Source organism: Conger conger, chromosome 5 (assembly GCF_963514075.1).
Source record: "Conger conger chromosome 5, fConCon1.1, whole genome shotgun sequence".
Taxonomy (NCBI): domain Eukaryota; kingdom Metazoa; phylum Chordata; class Actinopteri; order Anguilliformes; family Congridae; genus Conger; species Conger conger.
In genome coordinates, this window is record NC_083764.1 from 16,667,984 (window position 1) to 16,687,733 (window position 19,750).

At 40.2% G+C, this 19,750-nt stretch overlaps 2 protein-coding genes across 2 annotated transcripts; both read right to left on the reverse strand.

Moving 5' to 3' along the window:
• Nucleotides 1-129: 129 nt before the first annotated feature.
• Nucleotides 130-12,011, reverse strand: LOC133129809 (xaa-Arg dipeptidase-like). Its single transcript, XM_061244138.1, has 7 exons — nucleotides 11,184-12,011; nucleotides 5,868-6,016; nucleotides 4,332-4,474; nucleotides 3,689-3,843; nucleotides 3,269-3,404; nucleotides 2,291-2,398; nucleotides 130-1,739 (listed from the first exon to the last, which is right to left on the reverse strand). The coding sequence occupies exons 1-7, from the start codon at nucleotides 11,607-11,609 to the stop codon at nucleotides 1,531-1,533; spliced, it is 1,326 nt and encodes a 441-aa protein (XP_061100122.1). The 5' UTR covers nucleotides 11,610-12,011; the 3' UTR covers nucleotides 130-1,530.
• Nucleotides 12,012-14,479: 2,468 nt separating this feature from the next.
• Nucleotides 14,480-18,294, reverse strand: pnrc1 (proline-rich nuclear receptor coactivator 1). Its single transcript, XM_061244110.1, has 2 exons — nucleotides 17,180-18,294; nucleotides 14,480-16,082 (listed from the first exon to the last, which is right to left on the reverse strand). Exons 1-2 carry the CDS (start codon nucleotides 17,552-17,554, stop codon nucleotides 15,603-15,605), a joined length of 855 nt encoding a protein of 284 aa, XP_061100094.1. The 5' UTR covers nucleotides 17,555-18,294; the 3' UTR covers nucleotides 14,480-15,602.
• Nucleotides 18,295-19,750: the final 1,456 nt, after the last annotated feature.

A 19,750-nucleotide genomic window follows, 5' to 3' on the forward strand; every position in this document is an offset into this window, starting at 1 on the left:
TTTATGGTTATAATTAGTCTAAGTAACAAGTACCAAGTAACTTCCAAACGTGAACTCGAAACAGGTTCTTCACACAAACTTGGGAAATCTGAACAAATGATGGCACATTAACACAGACGACCTGCAATCTATATTGGTTATGTTTTGCAGTGCTTTATTAAAATATAGCATTCACTTAATACAGTGCAGTCATTCAATAGTATTGCTTAAGGAATATTACATTCTGCCTGAACACACAACTGTTTATAACCCCTTGAAGAGTACCCTGTGTTTCAACCATCAAATAAGTTTGTCCTGTATGCAGTATATTTGTGACTTTGCATGGGGGTCACTGTGAAGTAAACAACATAGTTTAGTGTGATATTTTAATTATATACCCTTACCAAAAGGAATGTACTATTACATCCTAAATATGTGGACATTCTGAAAGAATCTTCTCAGGTCCTCTTTGCACTTGTTCTAGTGTTTGATTTGCACTTTGTTGTACGTCGCTGTGGATAAGAGCGTCTGCTAAATGCCATGTAATGTAATGCAATATAATACATTATAATATCCTAAAGTGGGAATCATCCATATATTTACCAATATATCGTGAAATCTTGCAATATGTTGTTTATTTCAATGTATTTTCAAACATATCACATTTCCGTAAGGGTATTTAATGAGGTAACAATGTGTGGAATCCCAGGGTCAAGATGAAGGGGTATTGCATTATATTATATAATTTGCATTATATTTAGCAGTTGCCATTATTCAGGGCACTTTATATATCTTATATTTAATTCTGAATTAGCGTACCACCATTACAGGCTAGCGCAAATGTTAGCATAGTCTTACAGCACTGACACAAATTATGGAAACACTGCATTTATAAAGAGATTTTGAGGATTAATGCAATATTTTGCAACAATTTCCTTTTTTGTCACAATACATGTAATCTGTAATAAGTGTAATATCAACATTAAAAAAAGAAGAAATAATTACCATTTGTGTAATACTCATTACACCTTCCTATCCTGTTCATATTAGTTCATACCTACATAACTAAACAGTCCAATCTATCTTACTATTGGAAAATGTAAAATCAGCATAAAGTTTATTTCTATGTCCAGTACTTTTCTCCATAAACTTATATTTGTTACATTGTCTACATAGATGTATATGCCTCAGAGAAACAACAACAGAAGAAAAGGCACAGATAAAAGCACAGTATTTCCATAATTGTGCCAGTACTACTGCATTATAACGTCATTGAGCTGCTTGGAGAGTATACCAGCAGAGCTGCAACAGAGATGGAATCAAAAGGCCTGAATCAAATCAACATTTATTCTTCTTTCAATTACAGTTTCACTCACAATCAAACACCAGTCGCGACTGTTGAATGAAATGAATGGAAAGGGGAAGTTTGGCTGACGAGGAGTACAACCTGCCTGTGCTTGTGAGCGAGTCTGGCTGTGAGGTGTTATTGTGGTGTTACTGTGAATGGACAGACCCCAGTGGACCGCGGGCGTGGAAAGAGACGCTTGCGCTTCAGTGCAACGCGGCCGCACCCCCGCAGTGCTTGGGCTCGGAGCTGTCTCCGCCCGCCCTTCTCTTCCTCTCCCTCTCGTCCTTCAGGAGGGCCTCGCTGAACTCCGCCCGCACCCGCTGCAGCACCCCGGGGCAGAAGAGCACGTCCAGGGCGGTCATGACCAGGACCTTGGCCGTCCGCAGGGTGTAGAACTGGGCCTTCTCTGCGCCTGCAAGCGTTTAGGAAACACCGCCTTTAACATTTACCAGTCTCCGCCCTCAGAGGACAACTCAGTTAAAAAAACAACACAGAATATTTTCACAGAGAGTAAGAGTGTTGCCTGCGCTACTCAACTCCAGGTCCTGCAGGCCACAAGCGTCTGTATTTCCTCGCAATCTCACTAATTACTTCACCTGTTTATTTCAGTGAGTAAGCTCATTAGTGAAATCTGGTGGTGTAGTGCATGGTTGGAGCAAATACCTGTGGCCCCCAGGACCTGGAGTTCATCAGCCCTTCTCTAGGCTATATCACACATTGGGTGCATCTCAATACGCACCAAAAATATATCCTCCTTTCCTCCACTCATCTCCTCCCTCCATACTTCCGGATAGGAGACAAGGTGGCAGTGGAGGAATGGATGATACATTTTTACAGTATTGGGATGCACCCATGGTTCTTAGTTCTTTGAATAAAAGACCACCACCCGGAGAGAGCTTATTGGTTGTGCCATTGGGGGTCGACAGACAAAAGGTCACATTTGTTTCCTGTGTCCACACATACCAGCTGCCGCTGTATACTCCTCCGTGTGGTTCAGGGCCTGAGAGCCGATGTAAAAGTAGGGGTGGATCCCAGGAACCACATAAGACACATTTCCAAAATCGGTGGAGCCTGCGGAGATTTTAACACAAGATTGTAACTGCGATTTTATTCAGCTTCTGTCAAGAAAAAGAAAGCAACCTGAAAGAAAAACCATGACATGAGAAAATTATTACATCCTCATGGCTGGTTGTATGTTGACATTTTAATGGGTGTGTGTCCATGCTAGAGGGATAGGACATCCCAGTGGATTCCATTTCCAACATTTCCATGTTCTCCTAGTGTTTCCGTTGGTTTCCTCTGGGTACTCCAAAAGACATGCACGTCGGGTTAGGTATCCCCCTGCCCTTGACCAAGGCACTGGCCTCAGAACTGGAGTTGGTCCTGCTGCACTGTGGCTGCTAAGTAACTAGGATGGGTTAAAAGGACAAATTACCCCACAGAGTTCAATGAAGTATATTCTATTATATTCTATATCTCATCTACTCTTCTATTCACACCTAACAACAGTTCCATGTACAATTGGTCTCTGTTCCATTTAACACACCAAGAAGCAACTGTTCACACAGAGACGGCAGTGAAATGTGCTTTCCTTGTCGTGAATGCGTCACAGCCAGCCAGAACGCTTGCACCTGACACAGTTACGGGGATTTGCCATGACGTTTGAGGCTGCAGCCTCTTTTTCTATTTTGGCTGCCTTTGCTGAAATGGCCACGTGTGACCTGCAGTGTACATGAAGACAAAGCGCCCCCTTATGGCCGCCCGGTACAACCATGACCTAAATAGCTCTGTGCAGCAGGTGCAAGCTCTGCAACATGTTCGCTCGATTCATCCGAAGCGCAAGGCCGATGGCCCCGAAAGCTGTAAACACATTTCTCAAATCGCTCCGTCCGTATCCCGTCGTATCCACAGAGAACAAAATGCCGAGCGGTTTTCTCTTACCAGAGGACGTGGTCAACACCTCCTGGTCCGTGGTGAAATCGATGCCCAGGGCCTCTCCGTTCGTCTTGTACAGCCTGTCCAGGGTGTTGTTACGGAGGATGTTGTGGTACTCGTGCTTGGCGTATTCGAGATCCACCTACAAAAGGCAGTGGAGAAGAATAGAGGGAACACAGGCTTTAAGTTCAATTTGCTTTGCTGAATTTTTTTACCATTGTTGGTCAATCATGGGTAATAATCGATATTACATAACTAATACATGAAAAACCTTGCGCTGTATAACCAGTGGTCACAGGTTATATACTATATGCCGTTAAAATACCAACACCGATTAAAATTAGTCCTAGACAAAATCGAATTTAGTCAAGCACTAGGCTTAATCTGTGTCTGGCCCATAATGTGGTTTAATATTCTAAGGCTTACCTGGCAACCAGTTGCCATGGCCGCAGACCTGAAGCACATCTCTGCCTTGGATCTGATGGCAGGCAGGTCGTGACGCTTGGGGGTGCGAAGGTAGAACTCCAGCTCAGTGTAGGCTGGGATGATGTTGGGCTTTACTCCACCATGTTTAATGATACCTACAGTACAGAACCACATAGAAATAACATGGTATGGTATGTATTTTGCCATGTTTTCAGTGAAACACATTTTTCTAAATAAATGTCTTAAAACACAATACTTTGGATTTATTTTACTGAATTCATGATGTGTCAAGTTTTTCTCATCAATTTAACAGAAAATATTTCAAAAACTCCAAGGGCTAGAAAATGTTTTTATGATTCAAATTAGAGTTACAGTTAGGGTCAAGATTAGGAAGATTGTAAGTGTTATGCTTGAGGAAAAATGTGAATTGTTTAGGAACTTGCGAAAGGGGTAGGTTAACGCATTTAGTCACATTGTTGTACATGGTTTTTAATGTGACTTCCAAACAGAGATAGGTCGATGCGAAGTACACTTGGACAGAGCACAATAGACAATAGACAAATGTAATCTAATTACTAACACGGTTTAGCCATATTAGCCCAAAGGTTTAAACTTTAAACTGTCTAGCTGGAGATGGCCTCACCGTGCAGCCTCCAGTCGGGCCTCAGCTGCTGTCTGAGCACAGAGAGGTTGTTGTACGCGAGGACAGCTGCATCCAGAGCGTTGACCCCCTCCCAGGGGTACGCCGCGGCATGCGAAGCTTTCCCATGGTACCTCACCGTCACGCTGAAAATAAAAACCACAGACGGGGCCCCACGCTGCGGGCTTATTCTGAGAGGAGGACGGGGTACTCGAAACCCGCAGCTGTAAAGTAAACCCCAACTGCACCCCCTGTCACTGATGGAGCCGTCAACTGATTTACTCCCCTGTCTCTGTCAGCTGTCACAGAGTTATACCTCAACTAAATCAGCACTTTTCCTAAATATGACACGAAAAGAAATTCATCAATGTCTGGCAGGTTGGGTTTGGTCAATGTCAACTTCCCAAACTGTAATCTTTTATCTGCGAAAAACTGAAAACTGCCAGCATGAACGTGTTGCTCATGAAAGAGGTCAGAGGAGAATGGCCAGACTGGTCAAAGCTGACAGGAAGGTGACAGTAACACCAAGCACACATTACAGCAGTGGTGTGTAGAAGAGCATTTCTGAACACACAACACATCAAACCTTTTCAGTGGATAGGCTACAGCCGCAGAAAAATAAAATAAATAAAGTGCCCAGTGAGTGTATTAAACAGGCAACAAATGATATGAGCCCAAATAGTGTACAATAACAAATGATAAACAATATATGGCAATTTCTGATTCATTTGCAATATATATATCAATATAATATCCAGTCACCATATTTACACCATGGCATATTTGAATGAACAGTTGGCAGGCCTGCAAATGAGGATTTTGGTATTCAAAGTACTGTACAAAGTTGTACTGTACAGGGAAGCCAGATCATTTTGTGTTCCTCTGTAAAATAATTATCATTAATCTAAGAAACAGATCACGCAGGTACCTTTCACAAGCAAGCAAAATAGACGTATGATGGTTAAGGCAGTAATACAGTATGGATGGAGATCATAGTTGCAGTTTATGAATGGCTCTTTGACTTTAGAATGTTCTAGAGATTATTTTGCCTCCACTTTTAGCTGCATTTCAACCAAATTACTCTAGAAATAATCTCAGCAGTGTACCAATCGGATACTCTGGACTGATGTATGCGGTCTTATAACAGCACTGTAACCTGGATCTTGTGTTTGCTAAGCTGCAGTGGAGCACTTCACATTTTTGTGATTTCAACATTCGGCTGGGTGCAAGCATTTGCAGCAGCAAACAAGGGACACAAGGTGCTCAACTCATTCACTGAATTCAGAATTTAACCTCCTTTGCTTTTAACAGAAACTTGAACATGTATTTATCATAGCTGTGCACTTGGGTTCTTCCCAGGTAAAATAAATAGCCAGCATTCTTTATTTTCAGTTTTATAAAACTTAGCTAGAATAATTTCTTACATTTTGGTTACATTTCTAAATACAATTAAATTCCTCTGAGAGTATATATGTTGCATATATCCCATGTTCAATGGAGAAGCCAATCTTTGTGGTCAGTGTGATGATCAAAGCTTACTCATGCTCGGCCACATCCGGAAGGTATGGAGCATCTTCCTGGGAAGGGTGGGCCATGAACACCATGTCCATGCCCTCGAAGGCCCCAGCCAGAATCAAATCGATCTTCCCCCCGTAATTCTCCTCTGCAGGGGTTCCAAGCACAGTCACCTGAAGAAAGAACACAGGAGAACGTTTAGTCACTCAGTCATGAAGACACTCACTCTTCGTATGCCGTGACCCTCTCTTTCTGAACGTTTACCGGTCTCTTTCTGAACTTCTACAGACAGTTAAGTATAGAAGCCAGTCCTGCACACCAGCAGTCTCTAGAAATGTAGGCCCACTCCAGGAATTATGTGCATTCTTCTCATTAAAAAGTCTAGACTTAGGGAATTAAACATTAGGGATGGCCATATTTAAATCTAAAGTCCCAAAGCCTGAAAATGTTCCTTGATATAGTGTGATACATGCTTTATGTTACTAAGTAATATGCAGGACAACTTACAAACAGCTATAATGTTTGCCTGGAAGATGTGAGGTTGGGCAACTCTCGTTGGACCTAACGCAGCACAACATTAATGCACACTGAAGATCTTAAATCAGCCACACAAAAATCCTGATCCACTAAAGCACACATTCCTTAAAAAAGTTGTTTCAACGTAATTTCACACATTGACACTTAATATATATATATACTTTACATAATAATAATTTACATAACTTAATAATACAGCACTCTTGTTTGTAGCTACAATGCTGTGTATTGATAAGTTATTTGATTAGTTCTGATATACTGTACATAATGACATCTGTACAGAAGTAGTAATAACAGATTTCAGGTACAGTTTTAAAGTTCTGTGATACTGCTTTGCTAAAGTTACTCCAGGTAACACAGATTTTACAGTGAAATCAGCAATCACAAGAAACCTGATGTCTGAAAAGACATCTTCTCAAACTGACCTTATTTATGCTTTTGAAATAAACGTATGATGCACAGTAAAATGTTGGAACTAATCCCTTATACTCCAAGTTAATGCATTTTATATTTACTGCCAGTACTGAGGCTGCCAAGATTAAACAGCCACAATTCCTAAATGTAAAAGCAGTGATATGGAGGATTGATAATAAATAAGTTAACCAGTAACAGTGCTCTCGACACTGCAGTGTTTTCACTGAAAATATTTTACAAGCTCACCGACACTCTCAGGGGGGAAAAGGGTATGCAAAACTGCTTAAAAAGATACAATTCTTTTTACTGGGGTGGTACCCAACAGGTACATAAAAGTGCACCCCTAGACAGGAATACATAATTCATTTGTACCTTTTTTTGCTTGTTAGTACCCAAAGAACATTATTTTCTCAGGGAATATTTTGAAAGTGTGTTCCTTAAAGAGCAGAAAATTACCTCCAGTGTACCTATATTTTAAATATTGAACAAATGCAAAGAATGAGTACTCGACTAGTGAGGCAGATTAAATGTGAACCAGCTGGCTGCACAGAATCTAACCACATCTGCCCCATGTGATGGTACCACTATCCAAAAATGCATACCGGAAATGCGCATTCGGCAAAACACTACTAGCATACTCACAATATGCTACAATGCAGTGTAAGCAGTAGTATAATTTTCCTGCCCCCTCGTTGGGTTAACAAATTGAGGCTGATATCACATTAATGTGACAATCTGCTATTCCAAACATGGTATGACGATGAAGCAACTTCAAAAGAGCTCTATGTGATGGTGTTTTTGACACAACACATTGCTAAGATGCATGACAGAACCTTCACAGCGCTGTGCTTTAGGACTACAGTTGAAGGCAGGATGCCCCATCCCCTCTTCAGAAGCTTGCAGTCTTCCACCTAGAGAAATGCCTTGTTCAGGCAAATAAAAAGCTTGTTAAGCTGGTATGGTAACAGTCTAAGAAATGTCACTCACGGAAGATGTTTTCAGATAGAATGAGACAACAAGCAAGTGTTTTGTGATACAGGCATATGCCATATAAGGGTATAATCTCTCTGAGAAGAACACTCCGGTGAAACTATCTGATTCAGTGGGCCACATCTTCAAAAGGGGAGTCCTCGGAATACAGAATTGTCTTCTGTTGAAGTTTTATGAAATGATAAACTGTCACCAAAATATTATCATGTTTGGCTGAGCCTGCTCTGAGAGTATACTGTAATGTGTGTTTTCAAACGTTCGTCTGGCAAAGATGATAGCTATGACTCTTTTCCGTAATTTCAATTTTTGATATCCTTTTCAGCTCAGACCACAGGTCTGCCATATTTGGCAGTAGGTATGAGGTGCTTCTCCTTGTACACATTGCATTTTGCTACCAAACATATTGATGGTGTGTATGGGCAAAACATCAAATTTTGGTCTCATCTCACCATAGCACTCTCTTCCAGTCATAATTCCAATGAAGTTTGGCAAACTCAAGATGCTTGGTTTTGTTTATTGTGCTCAGTATGGGCCTCTGGGTCTCTGTGCCACCCTTCCAACGAGTTTTATGTTTTTATTTTTTGAGGCTTGGTGACCCCATGACACAACCAAACTCTGCAATTCTTAAACTGCAATCCTTGGGTTACTCCCTCACCATCTTCCTCACCATCCAAGTGGATGATATGCACTTGTGTCCTCTTCCGGGCAAATTTGCATCCATTTGGTCTGTTTCACGTCTTTTTATCATTGCCCTTACAGTAGTATGTGTAACAGTTTATGTATTTTTATTGAACCCATTACCCAACTTGGGATGGTCAATTACCATCTGTGTCTTCTGAATTGACAGTTCTTTGGCTTTTCCCATGCTGATGGTTGACAAAGGAATTTAGCATGCTTGTTACCTCATTTTTATACTCTAGTGAAACAGGAAGTGGTGGAATGACAATATGGTTCCTTTAGACTGAGATTAACAAAATTATGTAAAATTGTATTGCCAATTTCACTTTGGTTTATTTTGTGTACAATAATTATTTGGGCTGCCAATAATTTTGGCACCTGTGTTTTTCAGAAAAAAATAGATTACTAAACAGGAAACATTTAAACATGAGAGTAAATATATTGAAATAAACGTATATAGTTTTCCCATATATCCCATAGATCACTATCCATGTTGTTTATTATATGCAGCCATTTTCTTAAGGGTGCTAACCCTTGGTTGTTGGGGGGGAAAAGTGGTAGTGGGATGGGGTGTGACTACCCAAGGTCCGAATGGGGAGAGGGCCCTTGAAAAGCCTGGAATGGTTTTTGTTTGCAATTTTTTATTTCTAAGTAATTAGTATCATAATTACATCCAAATTGGCTAAATAAATTGGTTGAGAGAATAAAAATAGTTGTCACCCCTTTCACAAGGCGCAAAATGGTTTAGTCCACCCCTGCATGCAAAATGTGTCCCTAACATGGTTCAGACAGCTGAAGCTATAGACAAGTGTTGTGCTCTGATTAAAGTGTACTAGATGCAACTATGCCTTTCCCCAAGAAGGGAGCAAAAAAAAAAGAAAAGAAAGGGAAAGATTAGAAAAAGAAAGGAACATGAAGGAAGGCAATTTTTTACTAATTTATTTCAGAAGAAAGGTGAGCAGAACTTGCTAATGCTGTTTAATAACGTTGTTTAGATTGAAGACAGTCTGCGCAGCAGGATAGTTTGTGCTTTAATGGGGACCACAAGCACATCATTTGCTGCAAACTGCAACCACCTACCTAGATATGCTGTTCATAGTTGTTAAAGTTAGCTACCAATGTTATTTGTGTATCCAGCCACGCAAAGTGTGTGCCACAGTTTCTAAAATTTAAACAGCACACATTTCAAAGAAAGTAAATAGCATATTACCTTATTCTATTTGATAATAATAGCTTTAAAGTGTTTTGAAAGTTAAGATGCCCCTTTTTCTCATTTGTATTGAATGTTTACTAAGCATGTGTATAAATAGCCTGTGAATGCATGGAGGGAGTGGTGTGTGCATCATATAGACCTATTTATTGACACTGCTGTGGCCTTCATCAACTGCCAGCTATGGCAATGACAAGGAAATGTAGATTACATTGACACTTGCTGTGAAGTCATTTGTAGATCAGTTACTATTTCAGTGTTTAGCCCACATGTAAAACAGGATGTGGACAGGTTAGTTGGTTGCATTATTTCAGAATTATTTCAATTAAACAATTTGCTATATTTTTGCAATATATATACACTCAGTGGCCACTTTAGTAGATATACCCGTACTCCAGCTAGTTAATGCGAATATTTCATCAGCCAATGATATGGCAGCAACTAAATGCATAAAAGCATGCACACGTGGTCACAGGTTCGGCTCTTTTTCAGACCATTACATTACATTATATTATTGGCATTTGGCAGACATTCTTATCCAGAGCGACATACAGTTGATTAGACTAAGCAGGAGACAATCCTCCCCTGGAGCAATGTAGGGTTAAGGGCCTTGCTCAACGGCTGTGCGGATCTTAATGTGGCTACTGTCCCAGTCATTTACCTTAACCACTACGCTACAGGCCGCCCATATAGACCAAATGTCTGAATGGAGAAGAAATGTGATCCAAGTGACCATGGAATGATTGTTGGTGCCAGACAGGGTGGTTTGAGTATCTCAGAAACTGCTGATCTCCTGGGATTTTCACACACAACAGTCTCTAGAGTTTGCAGAGAATGGTGTGAAAAACAAAAAACATCCAGTGAGCAGCAGTTCTGTGGACATTGTTAATGAGAGAGGTCAGTGGGGAAGGGCCAGACTGGTCAAAGCTGACAGGAAGGCGACAGTAAAGCAAATATTGCACACACTGCAATAATGGTATGCAGAAGAGCATGTCTAACCTCTAAGTGGATAGGCTACAGCAGCAGAACTTCAACAATTCTAAACAAATAAGTCTAATAAATACCTAATAATGTGCTCACTGAGTGTATATGAACGAAAAAGGGAAATTGGGGCCCACAGCAATTTTCTGTCAGGGGAACGCCCCTGGGTGACAATAATTCTGGAGCTTATATTGCAACTCTAAATAATATAATAAATAATATCTCAAATATAATTGAATAATTTTAGATTCAATCATGTGATTCAATCTACTTCAATGAGGGACAAAAATGTTATTTTAGGATTTAAAAGTATACATTCTGAAAAATAAAACCACAAAAAGGTGTAAGTATAGATTTTCAAGAGAAACACACGCAAACAATGGCATATAGAACGCTACATTGAAAGAAGGGATTCAAAAATTACTTGTCGGGGTGATACAAAATACACTTTACAAAAATCACTTTACGGGGTGATACAAGTTACAAAATGGAATTAACTGAAGAGAGAAAACATCGTCCGCACATCTTACCTTGACGCGGACAGGACACTCGGATATGCTTTCCAACACACCCTTCAGTCCAAGGGCTGCTGCAGCACCCACTTCTGCGATAAGGTTATGTCCACATGCATGTCCAATACCGGGCAATGCATCGTATTCACAAAGTAGACCAACATTAACAACGACATCACCCTCTTTGCCACCAACGGGTCCCCAAGTCGCCCGAAATGCTGTTTCCAGCTTGTAGTGACTGTCTACAGTCCATCCCTGTTCGTCTGTGAAGAAGTGTACGAGTCTGTCGTGGGACTGTTTTTCTTCATAGGCAAGCTCTGGACAGCTCCATATGTCTTTGCTGAGAGCATAGAGCTTGTCCTTGGCTTCGTCTATATAGTCGCCGGCTTTTTGTTTCCACTGACGTAGTTTTTCTTGAGATACACCGCTGACCAGTGCTGCCATGGTCAACTGTCAGTGAAACTTACGCAGTCGTACGATGAGTCGTCTTTATCTGGTGCAAGATTTCTTGACAGAATCGATGTGACGTTTTGACTGTCTGAAAGCCGGTAACGGTAGCTAATGTTAAATGTCTACAAAGGGATAGCCTGCGTGTCTTGTATAACTTTAGATATTATCTAACTGTACAATAGCAAATCAGTTTTATAGAAAAGAGAAATTGAATATTTCGTTAAAATGAATATTAATGAAGGTCAATGAATGCCAGTAGTTCCCTGTTTATATAAGTCTGAAAACTTCAAATTAACATTTTCCTCAAGTTTCGCAAAGCTTTGCTGACTGTATTATGAAACAACCCGTCGTTCAATACTTCCTAGAAAACATGCACAGTCTGAAGCTATATACGTTGACCCAACCACTGGCTATCATACGCAATGCAGTATGGTCAACGAAGTTGAAAACACCAGCAGCACCGCATCATTATTACCAGAGATCATTCCCCGCCAGAACTACAAATTCATGGATGCACTTCAGGCTATTTCTGAACACGGCCATGAAGGTTTTTCTGAGGTTGCGCAAAAGGTGTTTACCCTCGTTACCCTCAAAAATGTATTATCGTTCCAAGAATTAGACAAACACTAAGCCATAAAAGAACGACTATGTTGTTTGGGTACGTGTGCGTGCGCATGTGTGCATATGTTATGGTGCATGTGAACGCAAAGTATTGTCAAATGAATTATGTGCAGCCTATAATTCAGGTAATTATTTTTTTGTTTAAATGTTTCTATACTTGGTTCCACAAAACGTACTAACCATACTTATACTAACAAAATATAATCAAACGTTTAGCTTGTCTTGCATGAAAAATGGCTCATGGCCAAATAATATTTTAAGAATACGTGTCATGCCTTGCGAGTGGTAAGCATAATGTTCTCACCACAACAACTATAGGATTGGTAAACATTTTCTGCTTTTCAATTAGACCCATTAAGTGCCTTCTCGTTTTCACAATTTATGTCAGTGTCAGTGATTCTCCATGGTAAAACTTATGACACTTTTTGTAATTTCTGCAATACAGTTTTTGTTTATATGGAATTTTAGCTGGAATTTTCAGCAGGGAAGGTAAAGTCCTGATATTTTTTAAGAATATCAGACCTGGATTTATTGGACCTTTTGGGAATCATGTGTGCTCGTGTGTGTCTATGCATGTATGCATGCATGTTTGGGTTTAAGCACCAGGGGATCATCATCCACCATAACCTCTTCATTTAAAGTTTAATGTCCAATACCGGGCAATGTAAACTTTCTGTTTACATTTGCATTGTTAAGAAATTGTGCCCGCATATTTGAAAAAAATAATTTCATTTATAATATCAACAGTGCCTGCAGTTTTTTATAAAGCTGATTGACTTAGTAATTATTATGATGCGAAGCCTGCGGTTTGGGCAGACAACTCGAGAATCGCCACCACCCCCTCACATGATGTTTACTCTTATGGGAGGTGCTGCATAAACCACCAACCTTACCTGTTCAGGCCCTTGTTAATGAGCACGCTGCCACATTGTGCTGCCTGCTAGCTGCAGCTACACTGTTTGAATTGCCCTGTTCTGGAAATCATGCAAAAGCTGCCCTGCTGCCTGGCTCATTCTGCATGTTAAAGCCACAGCGCTGCCTGGCTCTTTCTACTGCATTGCTCGCTTTGAATATTGTCGCTCCTGTGCTGCCATTGCTCATATTGCATGCCATTGCAGCATTTGGTCTACTGCATTTGCTTTGTTGTTTGAAGTAACTCCCTGTTGTTTTGGCTGGCTTACAACAGGGTGTGATGAAAGGCAGAGCCTTGACACAAAGTTTGCAATGAAAAATAACCTATTGCTGAGATGTGGGATTGCAGTCTAGTGAAAAGCTGAAATGAGGCAGAAAATGTTAGGTGGAGATATTTAGAAATCATGCTCAAGAATATGGAGAACTTGCACACACTGGTTCTTTAAATCATTCTCACATTATTTCTACAATATAAAATGTGTTGCAATTCACAGCTTTTGTGTGAGATGTACGCCCTTCTATTAATGTTTTCAATCAATGTGAACAAAATGTTTCCTCAGAAACATGATCATTTCAAACCCCTCCTGGTTTGGTAAACACATTGCACATTGCTATTCTATCCACCAGAGGGCATTCTGGAGCGGTTTCCTTTCTTCATCTTTCCTACAGGGACTAAATGTATACACTATATGACCAGATAGCTTGAGAATACTTGCAATTGCAATTTTAAAATATGGTTTTCAAACACTATACACTATGGCTGGTTGAGTGGTAGCACAGATGATATGTAATCATCCTTCAGCAAAAGAATATCAGCAAATATGAGAAGTGAACACTTCAAAATATACATTGAAAATGAGAGAAGCCAGTCCAAAGTAGTCTGAGAAATCAAACCTCGAGGTTTATGAGTGACTTATTTGTGAAATATCTACTAATGTACAATTAAAATGTTGGGAGGATAAACCTTGTATCATAGACACAAGGCTGGATGTTCTGTAATATTCCAAAAGTATATTTTATTCCCTTATTTTTCATATTGTTTGCCCCATGTTCTTATTTCTCTGCATCATAGTGGCTTCTTTTGACTTTTTGATTGCAAATCTAAAATGGTACAGCCAATTCAAGAATACAGCCAAATCAAGAAAAAATGTCTGTCCCTCTATGTACATGTAGAGGGAGAGAGAAACTGGGGAAGGGAACACACATGAATGTGAGATACTAGGGAGGTACTGTAACTTGGTGAGCAACCAGCTTTCATTTATCTTTCTTCATTTGAACAGGACTGCTTGCTAGAATAAAAGGTGAATTTAAAGAAAAACAGACACAGCATGTTGGGGGTGGCCGAATAGGTTTTAATTTCAGTAATTTGTTTGGAGTTTGTGTTTATGTATACATATATGACATCCATATGAGCATACACACCACACATAGCTGTCTAATTATTATGGGATGTAACCATGCTTCTTTTAAGGATTTTTCTTTTTTTTGGAACTGGAATGTTTAATGAAACCATTGTTGCAACAAAAGGTCATTATTTTTGGCACTGAATTGTCTTTTCTCCATCTGTGCAATTTAACTAGATGAAAAGATAGCTGCCTTTTTATATTTGGCAGGGAGGGGGTGTTCAATATAAATGCACATCGGTCCCTTTTAGAAAATACTTTTGTGGACACACTGTAATTGATCATATTCTAACGGTCTAATTTCTTCTCTAATTAAATGAATCTCATTGCTTTAATATGGAATAAGAATGCCAGTTTTCATCAGAAAAAAAAAGTCAGTGATGATAATTTCAATATTTTTTTGTCCAGGCAGTTTCATCCATGATCGAGGGTTCTTGATTTTTTTTTGTTTTTGATACTTTCAAATTGTCGCTTCAACTTTTTGGACTCCCCTGAGACTACCAAATTTGGGGATACACTGCAGTGCATTCAGGCAATAGCAGCCATTCATAGTGGACCAGGTTTCACAAAATCACCTTGGCCACAATTTGCTGTCAGCTCTACACTTAAGAACTTGTGTTGGTTTTCACTCATGTGCAAATCTGTAAGAAAGACAGCCGTTTCTTACTTTGTGCGCCCTGATGGGTATTGCCGTCTAATGATGGAACAGTATATAAAGTGCACCAACTCGTGGTGTACATTTGTTTAGCTTCAGTAACAAAACTATACTTTTTGTTAAAATAACATGAAAAATATACACAAATATTACATGTTTTTACAATATTTACATTTACACAAGTTTGTTAAAAATTCATTTTAACACATCAAGGCCGCTGTTCAGCACAAATGTGTAGAAATCTAACTGCAGTCCAAAAACTCAACTTTCTGTTGCAACATGGTTTGTTTCCAGTCCTTTTCAATTTTGTCTTCAGTGCCAATTTTCAACAAGAAATCTTTTTTTTTTTCTTTTTAATTGATTCCAATTTTAAAAAACTACCTAAATAAACTGAATTCATGGCTTTGCCTGGACCTTCAGCAGAGTCTTTAAATGCACAGTCATTTGCTCTCGGCTGTTGTCGGAATGTACGGGGGCTTTCTCTCCCATCCAATGGCTGGGCGGCTTTGGCAGAACACTGGGGGAAGGAGGTTCGCTGAACTTTGCTCCAGCGTAAGTCTTCTCCCCGTCATTGAGGTTCTCTTCTGCTATGGGGGGCTCGGCTGGGCTCACATTCACAATATTGACATTAGCAGCCAGGTTCAAAGGCTTTTTCCCCCCTCTGCGGTAGAGCTCGAGGGGCGAGGAAGGCTTCTGGCGGCAGCTGTTGTCATTTCTCTTGCCTGATGGAACGCTGCCAAGTGCATTACTGTGCTTGTTCTTCTGGCAGCGGGCGTTCAGGTTCTGGCCAGTATGCTCGTGTTTACTGAAGCTATGAAGGGACTGGCCGCCTGGCTGGGGTGCCTTTTCTCCCCTGCCAGTCTTCGTCTTCAGCAACTGAAAGGAATGGAGAAAGAAAACATGGAATTCAGTTATTTCGATAGCATCAAATATTTTCTTAGTCTTAGACATTAGTCTTTTAACAACGACTTCATCGTGAAATGTAACACGCTGCATAATGTAGGGTCAATTAAACCTATTTGGAAATGTGTGGCTCTACATTTACTAAATGTTGCGTTTCCAGCGTGCATTGTTCAGCTGTTGGTCTGTTATGCAAACACAGACGGAACTGGCGTACAGCCACCGTCACTGAATGCCATGAAGAACAGCCTCTTCAGCACGTTCGCTCAGGACAATCTAGCTTCAGTCAAGCCCGCCCCCCTCCCCCTTACTGCGTAAAGATCGCAGTAATTGCTGTTGCCGGGTGCAAGGCCGCCAGTTTTATTGGCTCAGCCAGATGTCGTCATATTTTCCACTGTCGAGGCACACAAACTTGGCTAGTTTCAGCTTCCATCCGACGCTAGTACGCTAACCAGTGCACCATATACTGTAGGCTGTGGTAACAACATTTGTTGACTGTTTCTTCAACTTCAACGTAGCCAGTTATCATCCCCCTTTTCTTTAAACAACGCCTGCTTATAGCCATATCATGGCTAACTGACCTTATTTGCAAGCAAAATCCGCAATTCGCCTATCACGGTTTAATTCATAATGGTGCTGCCGAATATATAGCTAAAGCTGAGCTGAATTTATCAAATGCAAACTTGTGTCATAATAAATGTTCACTTCCAGCAATGTAGTTTTTAAATGCATGTACGCCAAAGACTGAAGACACAATTGAGCTAGCTAGCTATATAATGGAACTTGGAAGGTAAATTAAACAGCTTGCCAATCAGGTGCACTTCTCGTCAGTCTGATATTACGTAATTAATAACACATAATGTACACATGTTGTTGACAGTACGTAGCTAGTTAAAGCACACTAAATAGAAGCTAACCAAGATAAAAAAAAAAAAAAGATAAATACTAGCTACCATCTTTCATCAGAAGGGCGGTCGCTACTCGCTGAACAAAGTATGCCTGCCGTGTACAAGCGTTACTTTCGTCGACTCGTTGACACATATTCAGCATATTGTATTAAAAAAGTTACTTACCTCTTTTTTGGCTCCCTGTTTGAATTGGTGGAGTGTTAATACCGTGGCCTGTATACGAGAAGCAGCAGTCTCGGTGTTTGGCGGCACAGGGGGTTTTGATCCGGCCACAACGGTGTTGTTGTTGATGTCTGTGAAGCGTGTGGGGTTGCTCCTTAGCACGCCAGGGTGTTTCGGATGCTGCTGTGGGCAGTGATGGTGTCGCCCCTGCAACCCCGCCGGAGATGAACGGAATCTCCTGCCTCCTTTCTTCAGCAGAGCCTGTCTTGTTTTGTTCAGACTGGCCCCTGCATGGTGCGATGTCAAACCCGAGGGTTTGCTGTTCTCGATATTGTCGAGGTTTGATTCGACACACTGAATGACTGTTTCCCCAAGCATGACTTCAAAGTCGTTATAAGGGAATAATACATTGACTAATGCGAAATGAAATTGAGTTAACTGTCTAACGTTAGTTCACTATCGATAACCACTTTCAGGAGTCTCTTGCACGAGAGTTCACATTAACGCAGACAACCAACAGCAGTCCAGTTTTAAAATCTTCTTTGATGTTGGCCTTACTTCAGGTGTCCAGCGATCCAGGTGTTATCGTCGGTTACTAGGAGTGCTTCTCGAAGTTTTGAGATGGCGCAGGAAAGTGTATGAAAATGGCGCAGCAGCCACTTCCTGGTTGTAAGCAGAAGAAAAACACACGCCCCCAATTCCACACAAAGGGGAATAAAGAACGAGAAAATAGTTCGGAAGTTATATTTCCTTTCTCGTAATCTGAAGTAAATATCGGTATTAATGTAAACTAAAAACAAAAGTTAACTCTGTAGGTGAGGTTATGTTGCGAAAAAAGTTTTTTGCTCCGAAACGTTGGCTGAAGATCTCTTCGCTAATGCTACTTGGCTAGCTAGCAATTTGTCGACGAAAAATAGATCTGCCGTGACATATACTTATTTCAATTTCCCCTGTTTGGACTGTGTTCGCCAAAATGAATTAAAAATGAAAAAACACGATATTCTACCTTTTTGAAGTAGGAATAAACGTGTACTGGGCTTCTACTTCCCAAGCTGAAACAGAGAAAACACCGAAGGAAATTGGTGAGCAATCACAAAGACGACGGATTTGGTATCAAGTGCTCGTGAACGAGTCTAAGCCAATCCCAGTGTACAAGAAATTACGCGCCTCCCATATTTTCTAAACGTCACGTCTCAATACGACCACAAGATAGGGTTAGGTACTTTCCAGACTTGGTACAGTTTCGGTTAGAAGGAATTGTGTAATTGACGTAGACGTGTATAATGATGTAATATGTATATTCCCCGAATAAGTTGCAATACAGAAACGTCGTGTGTTGTTGGGTAAGTTGAAGACAGGAATATGTCGGTTCCAAGCTATGTCATATATAACCTAACACACACTGACCATTGTCTCGATCAATGTGAAAAACGTACGGTAGCATTATTTGCACACGTCTATTTCAGTTGCCCCCCACCCCCTACACGCTTTGAATGTCCAAAATGATTGTCTTGAAATCACGCATCCTACTGCGGATGTTATATAATGCATTGTTTAATATTTAACTGGAATGAAATGTATAAAAACTGGGTGATGTATACATTTAAAAACAATATTAAAATGAAGTGTACTGGACGTCAACTATTTTCACTGTACATTCATATTTCTCACACATATTTGTAATGTTTTGTCTTGTTGTTGCCAATGTCCTCTCTGCTAACATTAGTATTCAGAGCACACAATGGATCTCGCAGCAGGGAGGTCATGCTGTTTCTGCATCTCTGTTCTTGCTCCGCTTGCCTGGTTGGATAAGGCAAAGAAAATCTGCTAGGCAACAGCTGCTGTCTGTGTTGCTGGGGGAAAATCTCATCACATGAGTTCGTGTCCTTCCATGTGATTGGCCCACATGGTAGGATGCAAACAAAGATTTTTTTCCTGTTTAATTATTATTTTTATGTGTGACTTTAACAAACGAGAGAGATAACTGTCTTGTATTGATACGGCATATGTGTATGCAATTTATATTGGTTTCAAAATATTAGAGAATGGGGACACAAAGGAGGCTGCATAACCTGCCTTAAATTATGCATCTGCCAGATTAATTGAGATGTGATAAAATAGCAACAAAGATGTAGCTACCAGTCAATCATGATGATCCTTGATCCCATAAAAAAGTGTGACACCAGCTATGACAGCCTCGATGTGAAGATCATTTTAAATGGCTTGTGAATTATGACTGAATGATAGCTGTGATGTAGCGTGTTTCCCCGGAGATTAAAATAAGGTAAAAGCCTCTGGTGGATAATTAAGTGTGTCACATTTTAATAATTGTTTTATTTTGTAGATTTGCATCCAACTGCAAATGTGAATGGTGGCTAACTTTTAGGTATGTAAATGTGAGAAGACTTCATTAAACCTTCCAGTGAATCTAGTTTTGCTTTTATGTATTTTTTTCTTTCCCATTGGCAATTCATCCCTATTAACAGTTCAGATTCAATTTTGCCTTCCAAGACTATCTATATTTTGAAGGTTTAGTTTTGAATAGGTAACATCAAAATGTATAATTTAATCATT

Bases quoted from the DNA above. Each gene is read 5' to 3' on its own strand.
- pnrc1 (XM_061244110.1), bottom strand. From the start codon at position 17,554: ATGCTTGGGGAAACAGTCATTCAGTGTGTCGAATCAAACCTCGACAAT. The intron at 16,083-17,179 runs GTAAGTAACTTT...CATTCCTTTCAG, and splicing joins AACAGGGAGCCAAAAAAGAG to TTGCTGAAGACGAAGACTGG.
- LOC133129809 (XM_061244138.1), bottom strand. From the start codon at position 11,609: ATGGCAGCACTGGTCAGCGGTGTATCTCAAGAAAAACTACGTCAGTGG. The intron at 6,017-11,183 runs GTAAGATGTGCG...TTCTTTCTTCAG, and splicing joins AGTGTCCTGTCCGCGTCAAG to GTGACTGTGCTTGGAACCCC. The intron at 3,405-3,688 runs GTAAGCCTTAGA...TGCCTTTTGTAG, and splicing joins CCATGGCAACTGGTTGCCAG to GTGGATCTCGAATACGCCAA.